The 12,736-nt window shown below is 33.4% G+C and overlaps 1 protein-coding gene across 4 annotated transcripts; it reads left to right on the top strand.

The window, feature by feature from the left end:
- The first annotated feature begins 1,786 nt into the window (after nucleotides 1–1,786).
- On the top strand, nucleotides 1,787–12,506 carry LOC148615533 (uncharacterized). Of its 4 annotated transcripts, none has more exons than XM_088581841.1 (6): nucleotides 1,787–1,920; nucleotides 2,155–2,233; nucleotides 2,505–2,717; nucleotides 9,253–9,384; nucleotides 10,345–10,480; nucleotides 12,329–12,506. In XM_088581841.1, exons 2-6 carry the CDS (start codon nucleotides 2,160–2,162, stop codon nucleotides 12,335–12,337), a joined length of 564 nt encoding a protein of 187 aa, XP_088437967.1. In that variant the 5' UTR covers nucleotides 1,787–1,920; nucleotides 2,155–2,159; the 3' UTR covers nucleotides 12,338–12,506. The 4 variants fall into 4 exon arrangements, with proteins under 4 accessions (XP_088437967.1, XP_088437969.1, XP_088437966.1 ...); XM_088581843.1 differs by having other exon boundaries at nucleotides 1,789–1,920; nucleotides 2,577–2,717; XM_088581840.1 differs by having other exon boundaries at nucleotides 1,828–1,920; nucleotides 2,152–2,233.
- Nucleotides 12,507–12,736: the final 230 nt, after the last annotated feature.

Genomic DNA, 12,736 nt, shown 5'->3' with positions numbered 1-12,736 from the left:
ACACTTTTGTTTTAAAAACATGATGCATTCACTTGTTAACAAAAAATTAAATAAAAAACAAAACATAACAAACAAAACATAACAAAAAAACAAAACAAAACAAAACATAACAAAAAAAAAACAAAACAAAAAACAAAACAAAAACAAAACAAAGGGCTGTAATACATGTACTAAGAAAGCTGGTCACGTGACTTTTGAAATTAAAGTGTAGTGTAAATATTTGTTACTGAAAACAAAAATTACAATCAATTATAAATCATACATATAAAAGTAAATATGGGTGTTTTGAGGATCAAAAATGTTTGACACGTATCAAACCCTCTGCATCACATTACACCTCTTCCTTTATCGCATGGCTGAACCTTTATCGCACCCAATTATATTCATTATCAATTCAGACTACTAAGGGGTTTTTTAACGTCTGTGACTACCGTATCGGGTTTCGCACGGAAGGGAGTATCAATTCAGATCGAAGATGAGAATTGATATAGTAATTGCCTGTAAAGCCTGATAACATCTGCGATTATTTTAACTACAGCAGGAAAATAGTCCCATTTGCATACCCCATTAATGTTTAAATGCAGATAGGTCCACTTTATAAATATTTCTAATATAACAAATTTAATTATAATATGTTATTTACACCAATAAACAAACCAAATAATGAACTTTTTCTACGAATTAGATATGCTGATTTATTTAGTTTGTTTAGATCCAAATAGAAATAGCTAACCTCTGATCAGAACCTGTTTATTTCTATTGTAAAAAAATAATTTATGTTGTCTGATTATATTGGTATTTAGGGGAGGGTAACTACATGTATGGTAATTTATTGTTGAGAAGGGGAATAACATGTATTACGTGTTCACTGGGGAGGAATGCTGAGTTCTATTTTTAGATAAATATGTAATTGTCACGTGCATGAAAATAAGTTATTTGGGGAATTTATTATTTATCTTTAAATAGTAGTTAAGCATTTTTTATGCTTAAAAGATACTTTCATGATGTCGTTATGATGTATCCATCAGTACCATGAAAACTGATTTATTCAACGGCTCATAGTTTACCTTTCCTCGTTTGTCTACCCCGGACTTGACTTTTTATGAGCAACTCGGTGGGTGTTTCTAGGAAAGCAAAGGACCTCACCCTACCGGTGCACCTGGTCCATGCTCCCAGATTTTAGTGGAGTCCGAGTTGCTCATTTACTTTTGTTACTTTGTATGTTTGATTTTAGTTACTTTATGTTCTTTGTTGTGTATGTCTGTTTTCCATGTCTGGTCTTTGTCCCTTGATTACATTCTTTTGATTACCGCTATAACCTTGGTTCCCTTGATTACTCTTTTGATTACTGCTATAAGCTTGGTTCCTTTGATAACTCATTAAAACATTCAGATTTACAACTTTATTAAGAGAAAAGAAAAAGTCTGTTTCTAATCATTTGAATAAACAAAATGAATTTGTTTATTTAGCAATTTTCCACCCTTAGTTACTTTTTTGTGTTCATGTGGGACAATCGGAACTATGAATCAGGAATAAATCAACCCAGTGGTTATTAAATACAAAATATTAGCCATATTTTATATTACAAATTTTGATATACTGTACGCGTGTTTAAACGAAGTCGTCGTAAACATCACATGACTTTAATTTTTTTTAACTCTGTTTTTCCTTTTGTATCAATACATTTGTTCATCACATAAAACATGTTGGTCAAAATGAATAAAACAGACAGATTTAGATTTAAAATTCATATGCAAAAAATCTGACATTTAAATAAATCCAGTAGTACAAAAAAGTTAATTAGTTAAATCACGATTGTAAAATTAAAGTAAATGTCAACTATTACCTTGCAATAAAAGGCAGGTTATTTCACATCACTATATCATACAACCATATTGGTGGATGACTAACTATACAGCGGTGAGTTAAAATATAGTAACATTTGCATGCATGGGCATGCTGAACGCGCATTTAAAAAAAGACGACAATGATATACAACATCATTTTTGATATGCAATATCTAGAAACAAATTTAATAAAAAAAAATAAATAAATAAACAAAGTTCGTTTAATGACTTTTTAAAAACATATTTTTTCTACACCATACGACAAATTGTTTTGCTTTCATCATATCTATTACTCTCTTACTAGCAGGAGCAATGAAACTGATTGTAATATGTATGATTCTTGCTGTTACTCAACAGTCATTCAGCAAACCTGTACCAGATAACAAGTAATCTATATAGTCATATTGATCCCGGCTCATCAACTTTAGCTATTAAAAACATATCCAAAATGTAATCAATGTTTATTCCAAAAATTATATTGCTTGTTCAGTGTAATTCTTAATTCAAAAGTTAGTGTCTAATTTAAATCATTCGTAAGCATAACTCAGCTTCAGTAAAAGTAAAACACATAATTAACGTTAATAGAAAATACTCGGTTCAATTTTACCACTATAACTGTCAATAAGAAATGTGTATATCCTTTTTAATGCATTATAGAATTCAAACAAAACAAGTGCATGTACAACTGACAAACCTTTCAAAACATCATCAATATAGTACCTCTTACAGAAACCAGAACAAGAGATTGTACACTGTTGTTACCGGAAATGAAGATGACAATGGTTTTTACCGACCAATTAACGACGCAGGGCAAAACATTGATGGGAACGGTATCGAGGTTGTCGGCATAGAGACTCTTCCTGGTAAAAGGTATACAATAGTTTCTGAATGATGTGAATGAATAAATGAAGTTTATTCTCATAAACTACACATAGTTACAGAGAAAATATAAACAAATTACAAGCAATTGATACATAAATAAGCACATGTGTGAACAACATATTAAGTACATTAGCTAGAAGGACTGACTTTCCCATTTATGAGTTTTATAAATCTACATAGTTTTTTCTAATATAAGATTATTTGTAGAATTAAACAAACTGTTAAACTTAAAAGTATTTGGATTTATTCAGCAAAATTCTGTAAGATTTTTTTTGCTTTCAGTTTTTAATGAACTGCAAGACAGTATATAATGATACTCGTCACCGATGTCACCCGAGTCACTAAGATGGCAAAGCCATTTCTAACTAAACTGTGCCATCTTCCCGTCTCGCCTGGTGACTTCATCATATACATTAACATAATATATACATTAAGTTATAGGCAATGCATCAATCTAATGCTCAAATTTGACTTCACTTTTAAAAATTCCATAACATAGACATTTTGGTGAAACATATATCTGTGACAAACAGAATGGCTTAAACTAGTCTTTAAGTATTTGTTCAATATTTTTATACCCATTTGTCAGCATATTGTTAAAGATGCATTAGCTGTCATTTTCGTATTTTTTTGTTTCTGTTGAAATATACCTTAACTTTGAATTATTTCTACTAAATTGTACTTTTCCTGTATAACTTCATTTGATATCCACAAATAAAATGCGTTAAATACATGAAATAAGTGTCTATATATTTATTGTCTTGCAAGATAAAAAATCGACCTAGATAAATCCATATGCATGTGACTTCTTGTGACCTTAATCCGCTCATGTATGTGCTGTAAGGGTCGCCTCTTTAATAACAAATCTGATTGCAAAGCGAAAGTGGTTATTCAACGGTAAGAAAGACCGACGGACTCGAGCAGTAAAAGAAATGTTAGAATATAACGCAAGGATCCTTTTGAAATTTACCTATTGTGACATAAATGTGGCTCAAATAAGGTAATTATTTATTTGAAAACGAATCAAGAAGTAGATGAAATGAAATGAAAACAAGAAACGTGCTTACCTGTGTATCCCTTATTGTTATTTCTTTACAAAGATTAAAGTATTTTTAATCCAGGTGAATGTCCTGTCGGCGATCTTCGGAAGTAATGGCAAAACATAATTAGATCAGAGCTGTCGATCTTCCCTGATTTAAAAAACGTTGTTTCCTCAATATTCTGTAGGTGTTATCGACGTTTATTGCTTCAATTGCATTACTACAAACTTATTTCATTTTATCAGCAAAATTCGGTAGAATCAAATCTGGACAAATTTGTCAGCTAATGCAGCTTTAAATCCACAAGTTTTACATGCCACAGTTATCAAGTATTTTCTCTTTTAAGCTATGCTTCAGGCAACAGGCCTGTATTAAAAATTAAATTAAACAAATGTAAGCACACAACATTCATAAAATCAACAGTTGAACATACAGATGTATATATTGCCTGTAGCATGGCTTAAAAAGAAACTCGAGCAGGCTTTAGACACGTTTATATAGCCCAAATGATCATATATTCTCTTTTATGCTTTATTTGATTTACTGAAATTGAAGAAAAATAAACCATATTGTGCTTTCATTGACTTCCAGAGAGCATTTGTTACAGAGACATTTACATTTAGTTAAGCTTTTAAATAATAATATTAGGTCAATGAGTGCCAATGCTACATCAGTTTTCAAAGACCCCGATGTAGCAAAAACATTGTCTACTATACATGACAAGTATGTTGTCGTACCAGCAGACAAAGCTTAAAGAAACATTGTTTTTGTCTGCAAAACGTTTTACATACAATGTTTATTATCAGAGGTAGACGTAGAAAATAATAGCAGTGATAAGACCTATCCTGCTACCACACTTTCAAAAGAAGAGATTGTGGAAAACCATAAATCTGTGCTATCTTCTTTTGGTCTCTCTCCCAAGGACGACGAATGTGATCTACCGTCTATGTACTGGATTCCTAAACTCCACAAGAATCCATACAAACAACGTTACATAGCTGGATCTGCAAAATGTACCACCAAACCTCTTCAAAACTCTTAACTTCTATAGTCACATCTGTCAAAGGGGATCTGCAGTCTTACCACAACACTTGTTACTCCCGTAGTGGTATTAATTCAATGTGGATCCTAAAAAAAAAGATCTTTTGGAGATCAGTTCAAGACTATTATCAGAATATAATAGCATTAAAAGCTATGATTTTTCAACACTGTATACTTCTATCCCCCATACTCAGTTAAAATCCCGACTTACAAACATTAAACATCATTGGTTTTTCCAATAAAGATGGTACACCTAGATACAAATATATAGTTCTTGGTAGAGATTCCTCATACTTTGTAAGAAATAATTCTAAATCATTTTCCAAATATACAGAAGATGTTTACAAAATGCTGGAATTTTTTAATCGAACAACATATTTTTCTAGTGTGGTAGACGCATTTTTCAACAAACGGTCGGCATTTCAATGGGAAAAAATTGTGTTCCTCTACTTGCTGACCTATTCCTTCACTCTTATGAGGCTGACTTTATAGCTGATCTGATTCTAAAGAAAGAATATCGTTTTTTCTAGATCCTTTAATCTCAGTTTCCGCTATGTAGATGACGTATTATCTTTAAACAATTCTAACTTTGGGGATTTGATACATCGCATTTATTCCAAAGAACTTGAGATAAAGGATACTACAGACACTGTAAAGTCAGCCTCATATCTTGACCTACACTTAGAAATCGATGGTAAAGGAAAACTATTGACCAAACTTTACGACAAACGTGGTGACTTTTCATTCAGAATTGTCAACTTTCCTTTCATATGTGGATACATCCCTTCAGCATGAACTCGTGGATCGTTACGGTGTATCCGTCTGCGCCATGAAAGCTGATTTGTTCAACGTGTCATCGTTTTCCTTTCCTCTTTCGTCTACCACGGACTTGACTTTTTTATGAGCAACTCGGCGGGTGTTTCTAGAAAAGCAGAGGATGCTTACCTTACCGGTGCACCTAGTCCATTCTCCCAGATTTTAGTGGAGTCCAAGTTGCCCATTTGCGTTTGTTACTTTGTATGTATGATTTTAGTTATTTTATGTTCTTTGTTGTGTATATCGGTGTTCCATATCTGGTCTTTGTCCCTGGATTATATTCTTTTGATTACTGCTGTAACCTTGGTTCCCTTGATTACTCATTCATTAATTAAATCATAGCCTGGTGCTTTGCTATTTTTAATACCTTTAATAGCTTTAAAAATTTCATCCCTTGTTATACTATGGTTCAAGAACATACTCAATTCTTCAATATCATTTTCATATTCTGTAACTAAATTTGAAGCAACAGAGTTGTTCTTATTAATTTCTAAAAAAAATCAAATAAAGTTCCGATGTCTATATCTGATTTCAGCTTCATTTTGTTTTTAGTTAAAATTTTCCAAAATTCACGTGGATTCTTGTTACTAGTGGTTTTCATGTGTTCATTTAAGTTACGAATATTAGTATCCAAAAGTTTTACGAGATTCTCAGCTGTAGCATCTACATTTTACATGAATTTTTTAACTATCTCATTTTACAATCGATTTCGATGATCAATGATGAATAAACATCTGGAAAAACTTTGTTTAAATTCAAAACTTCGAAGTTTGTCAAAAAAAGTTCCTGAACATACATATACCGTAGTCAATCACACTCGAATTTCTACTGGTCGATTTACCGATACAATCAGCATACATTCGACCATTTAAAATTGAACATTTTATTAAGAAAAATTAATCAACTTTCTACCATAAGCATTTTCAATATAATCAGGGCAATTGCGATGTCCTGAGATACCTACATCGCCTAAAACCTGAATATCAGAAAATTCATTAAAATCGTCTAACTCATGTATAAATCTGTCATCAAAATCATTTATTTCATAGCAATCATTTAGTTTCCTTGTTCTACTATTAAAATCACCGCAAAAGTATTTATAAGAAGACTCGTGTTGTAAATCATAAAACTCAGTCTCTTTTTCAGATATGGCATCATCTATAGCATATCTGGTATTTTCAGGTGACATATAAACAACACCAAATATTGCACCTTGTTACAAACTTATCAATTCTTAATTAATTTTGAACCAGTATACATATTGACATTTTGTATTAATCGGAAGAATGAATTTTTTTCATGAAAATTTCTACATCAAATCGCTACACCACCTAATCTGTGATTCGTAATGTTTTTTGTACTTGAATAAATGTGAAATTTTCAAAATCAATTTTATCTAGGTTATCTGGTTTTGTTTCGGTAAAACATACATCATGGTTTTCTAATAAAGTTTTAAATTCTGGATATGATATTTTAGATTTTATACCACATACATTTAATATAAGAGAATGTTTTTGTTATTAACAATGCTATTTACTTTACTACCATTATATCTGAGAATGTCTGTTCCATTAGAGTAATCATATTGATTACAATGTGATTCTCCTTGACTGGCCTATGTGCGGGGTCCGTGACAGGTCTTGTCATTCGGTTTTCTGTCTGAAGTTTTTGGTCCGGTTTTCGAACGTGCTCCTTGATCCGCGTACAATTGTCTTTGGTTTGTTTCCATTCTTAATTCAGCATCTCTTGCAAGTGGAAAAAAATCAACACCGTCTATATAAAGTTTGTCTTTTTTGAAATGAGCCTTTACTTCGGATCCTTTGCCTCTTCAAAGTTCAGTCATAGTGACTTTCTGCGATCATTAATTTCTTTGGAATACTGTTCGTTCACTGTATACCGTGTTCATCTAAGAGCCACTTGTTCCCGATCCTTGAAATTTTTAAAACGACATACGATCGGTCTCGTTATATATAGCACTCTGTCGTGTTCATCTTAAACAATTAAATAAAATCTTCTTTCCAGAAGTGGTGAGCTCTGTGGAATTGTAATGGTGGGTTTATATTCAACTCATTTTCCATAAACTTCGTAACTGCGTCTTCCGTATCCTCAGTAGCATCAGCTTCTGGCAGCAGCAACGCGGTAAATGTAAGATTTTCTCTCATGGTTCTTGTCTGGAGATCCAAATGCCTTTCAAATAAGTGGCCGAAATCACATTTAAGTTTACTTCTGTCGTGTGTCATATCATAATACTCAGTTTGTAATTGTGTTACAGAGGATACGATTTCTTTACGTTCAGTTCTGCCCGTTTCAAATTGTTTATTCATAAATTCCACCCCCTTTTGAACATCTCAAACTTCATTGTGATTTTGTCAACTTTTTTTGCAAGGTCGTTCAAAGCTGATTCAGATCTGTCTAGTTTTTCTGCAAGTTTGGCAATTTTCGTTCGTTTTTACATCATTTGATCAATGTTTTGTATTAGGGTGTCAATTTTTCCATTTGAATCCACACCTTGATTCATTGTTGAATGCATCGTAGAAGGCATTAGGTTTGGTAATGGACTTGGTGCAGCACCTTTGAAATAGACAAGGGATCGAGAATTGTTTTCTTTGAAACTTTGGTTGAGGCATTTGTTGCATCCCTTGCATGTTGGGACATGCGCAGTAAGCATTCATACTCATTGTTTGTAATTGGTCATTTACGATATCACCTTTTCATTTGATTACATTATCGTTTTGTGATTGAGCACTATTCAGTTGTTTCTTACTAGGTATTTTAACACTGTCAATTTGATCTTTTGATTTTTTGCTCTTTTTTTACGAACCTTTTTCTGAATTCATGTATGGAATTAATCAATTAGCACTTCAGGATCACAGACACATATGCTGAGTAAGCTGAATCTTGCACTTATTACCCATTTTTTTCTGATTTTTCTCTTAAAAAACCACAGCCATTCTTTTTCACATATGCGCAATCAATCTTGCTTAAGAATCCAGTATGTTGTCTACGGAAAAGGGCAAAACCACAATCGTTTCCCCTCTTTGATATGATACTCATATTAAAAGAAGGGTTATTTAAAAAATCAAATGAAATAGAGTGACAAACCGAAATATGATGACATAGTATGAGGAAGCACTGGAAGTGAATATTAAATTTCCCAGTCTTTGCATGCTAGATTGTGTTTTGATAATTTTAAAGGACTTTAATCGTCCTTTTTGATTTAAATATGTGACTTATCTTAGGTTATTATTTCAGCTTATTAGCATTACAAATCATCAGTAGTGTAAGGTACCTTTTGCATCACAAATTATCGCAAATTATCGGTCACCTTTACTTTTTCCTTTGATCTTGTTGACATATATTTTCGAAAATGGGGAGTGTTCATGACATCACAAAACCTTATTAAAGTCATGAATGACACCAATAGTTCGTAGTCATACTACTATTTTATGCTAAAAGTAAATTAATAATTTCCAAAAATGCAATGATTTTATTATCAATAAACAGAATAATACACACTGGTCGAGACATTCAACATGATATTATCAGTATCTATTATTCTATATGATGGAGATGTAAACAATGAGGACATTCGCATTGATGTTATGTACTTTTCACTCATTTCACAGAAACCCGAGTAAGAGATTTGATTTTACTGACTGGGTTAAGGAAGTTGGATCAGATATAAAATCAGGAGTAAGCACAGCAGGAGATAAACTTGAGGATGCATTTAATGATTTTAAGGACTTATTTGACAAAAGGTAATTTCAAGATCGGTTTCTCATACAACTAAAGCCCATGACTTCGGTGAAAAAAGTACTTTTTTAAAGTTCCCTTTGTTATAGCTATTTCACTAAATAAGGATAACAACAAACAAAATAACCGAATACTAATCCGTTCCATAATCAAGTCAAGTCCAAAATAAATCTGGCAAAATAGATATTACACCACCGGAGCAGCTGGCACCGCAATGTTCCTGATTTGGTAAAGGCATTCCAAACAAAATGGTGGGTTAATTGTAGGTTTTAAAGCGCACTTAACCCCCATCTTCCATTGCGGCGTGAATAAACAATTGGTGATTAAATAGCATTTACATGCTATTGCGTTATAATCGGCAAAAAAAAAAAAAAAAAAACAATCATTACTCATTATTTAAAAGAAACTGTTTTTTCAACCAAGGACTGATATCTATAAAATACTTTGGTAAGTGATCTTTTGAGACACATTTCCTCATACCCCTGATTCAAGAGTCTTTTACGCAGATATTTATGGCGTTCAAGGAAATCAGAGTAGTTAGTACTTGTTCTAGCGTAGCGTATCAATTGTGAAATATAAACACCATATTCAGGAGGTAAAGGTATATTGCTGCACAGGTAAAGAAAATTTACGACATTGGAATTGAGCCGTCTCTAAATGACATAATAACGTAGATTAAATGTGTAAACGACACATTATTACTGGTTTAAAACATCGAGAATGGACTCCTCGTCCTGTGTATATCTTATCATTTACTTAATAATCAGTGGACAGAAATGTCATGGTTCGAAAAACAAGCCCTTCCTGGGTAAATAATTGAATTAGATAAACGAATAATTTAATTTTTAATTTTAATTTAGTGCATTTTAGTGAAATCGAAAGTGCAATACAATCTTCAAGCTATTATTTTTTAATATAACTTTCAACATTAACCTTCTTTAACTTACATACTACGTCTATTTCAGAAACTATAGTAAAAGATTTGATTTTGGTGACTGGTTGAAGGACAGGGGATCAGATATTAAGTCTGGAGCTAAAGCCGTTAAAAAAACTTTTCAGGAATTATTAGGAATTGCATTACTCACCATAATTTCATTTGGTGTACGTTTTTACCTATAGTAATTACATTGTGTTTTATGCAGATTGTTTAACAAAAGCGTGCCTTTATTTTTCTTCTAATTATTCGATCACTTTTCCTATGTTGTTTTTTAATTTAAATTTGATCCTGTCAAAAAAAATATTGTTAGCTGCATTCTAAGTGATTAGGAAAAACTAACCTAAATGACAAATGATTTTTCCTATGTTCGAAAAGCCTATATGACAAACTTAGATGTCAATGGAGAATTCATATCGAAGGCACTAATGATTAAACAAGGCAAGAAATAACAAACTTATCACGCAAAGAACAATAGGTACATCACAAAATATCCAAGATGTATATACAGGAAACAAAAAACCGCACTTAAAACTAGACGTGAACTCGTATTCCGGAAGGGTAAGCAGATTCTGCATCTGGTGAGATGCCAATATAATTAATAAATATATATATTAGAAAGGTTTGAAAAATTCCCAACGATGTTAGAACTGTCAAATTTGCGATGCAAATTTTTGGTCGTTCCCTCCGCGGGACTCGAACTCGTACTGCTGTGACATCTATGGCAACACCGCCTGCACAAAGTCCAGCGCCCTAGCCTAGCTGGCCGAGTGGTTTAGGGCTCTGGACTTTGTGCAGGCGGTGTTGCCATAGGCTAGCCTAGCTGGCCGAGTGGTCTAGGGCGCTGGACTTTGTGCAGGCGGTGTTGCCATAGATGTCACAGCCCGAGTTCGAGTCCCGCGGAGGGAACGACCAAAAATTTGCATCGGAAATTTGACAGTTCTAACATCGTTGGGAATTTTTCCGACCTTTCTATACGTTTATATATCTTCCCTGTATCAATTTGATCCGATGGAGCAGTGTAGCAATAGAGTCGTCACATTCTGAGACGTTGTATACATATATATTATATATAGAAAGGTCTGAATAATTCCCAACGATATAAGAACTGTGAAATTTGCGATGCAAATTTTTGGTCGTTTTCTCCGCGGGACTCCAACTCGTACCACTATGACATCTATGGCAACACCGCCTACACAAAGTCCAGCGCCCTAGCCTAGCTGGCCGAGTGGTTTAGGGCTCTGGACTTTGTGCAGGCGGTGTTGCCATAGGCTAGCCTAGCTGGCCGAGTGGTCTAGGGCGCTGGACTTTGTGCAGGCGGTGTTGCCATAGATGTCACAGCCCGAGTTCGAGTCCCGCGGAGGGAACGACCAAAAATTTGCATCGGAAATTTGACAGTTCTAACATCGTTGGGAATTATTCCGACCTTTCTATACGTTTATATATCTTCCCTGTATCAATTTGATCCGATGGAGCAGTGTAGCAATGGAGTCGTCACATTCTGAGACGTTGTATATATATATATTATATATAGAAAGGTCTGAATAATTCCCAACGATATAAGAACTGTGAAATTTGCGATGCAAATTTTTGGTCGTTTTCTCCGCGGGTCTCCAACTCGTACCACTATGACATCTATGGCAACACCGCCTACACAAAGTCAGCACCCTAGATCACTCGGCCAGCTAGGCTATATGAAAATATAGCTTTCGCTGGCCGGGTCATTCCTCCTCGTAGCAGTAATCTAAAGCTGTAACTTAGTAAACGATGTATGGTAGTAAGGGACGGTTCATTTAGATGTTATTATTTAGGATAGAGGATCAAATTAATGATGCATGTCACCACAAATCAATATTATACAAACGTCTTAGAATGTGACGACTCTATTCGCTACACTGCTCCATCGGATCAAATTGATACAGGGAAGATATGTAAACGTATAGAAAGGTCTATATATATGTATATTTTTATATATATGATATATGATATATATTTGCTTATTATTTTTTTTTCAGGATGATTAAACATGTTTTGTGCGGGATTTACATGACACGTACAACGCAAGGTTTCTTGTTCATAAAATTACCCAGCGTTCAAACGTACTTCTGAAGGAAGAATGTGTAAGATAATTAGCGTTAAATGTCGAAACAAATTATAGTCTCTACAGATACAATAAATGTTTGTTAGATGTCATTATAATGATTATTTAATAGATTCAGAAATAATTATCACTGTTATCGCCATAGTATGAAAGGAATCATTTATTACTTAATGAAGTGTCCATCACAACTCATTACTCACCGTGCACAATCGATTACAACAATTGTTGTTCTGTACAACTTCCTGTTTTTGCTAAATTCGAAAAAAAAACACATTCTAAAATGATTATAAAATTCACTAAGTACATCCTTTGTCATGACGGA

This window comes from Perna viridis, chromosome 5 (genome assembly GCF_037379345.1).
Source record: "Perna viridis isolate PV_CMFRI_1.1 ecotype Kerala chromosome 5, ASM3737934v1, whole genome shotgun sequence".
In the NCBI taxonomy this organism is placed as follows: Eukaryota; Metazoa; Mollusca; class Bivalvia; order Mytilida; family Mytilidae; genus Perna; species Perna viridis.
The sequence above is the reverse complement of the archived record's forward strand: the minus strand, read 5'-3'. Positions and strand labels throughout refer to the sequence as shown.

What these genes read in the sequence shown, in the direction of transcription:
- LOC148615533 (XM_088581841.1), top strand. Translation starts at nt 2,160, where the DNA reads ATGAAACTGATTGTAATATGTATGATTCTTGCTGTTACTCAACAGTCA. An exon ending in AAACCTGTACCAGATAACAA is followed by an intron (nt 2,234 to 2,504) that starts GTAATCTATATA and finishes AATGCATTATAG; the next exon opens with AATTCAAACAAAACAAGTGC. An exon ending in AAGGACTTATTTGACAAAAG is followed by an intron (nt 9,385 to 10,344) that starts GTAATTTCAAGA and finishes CGTCTATTTCAG; the next exon opens with AAACTATAGTAAAAGATTTG.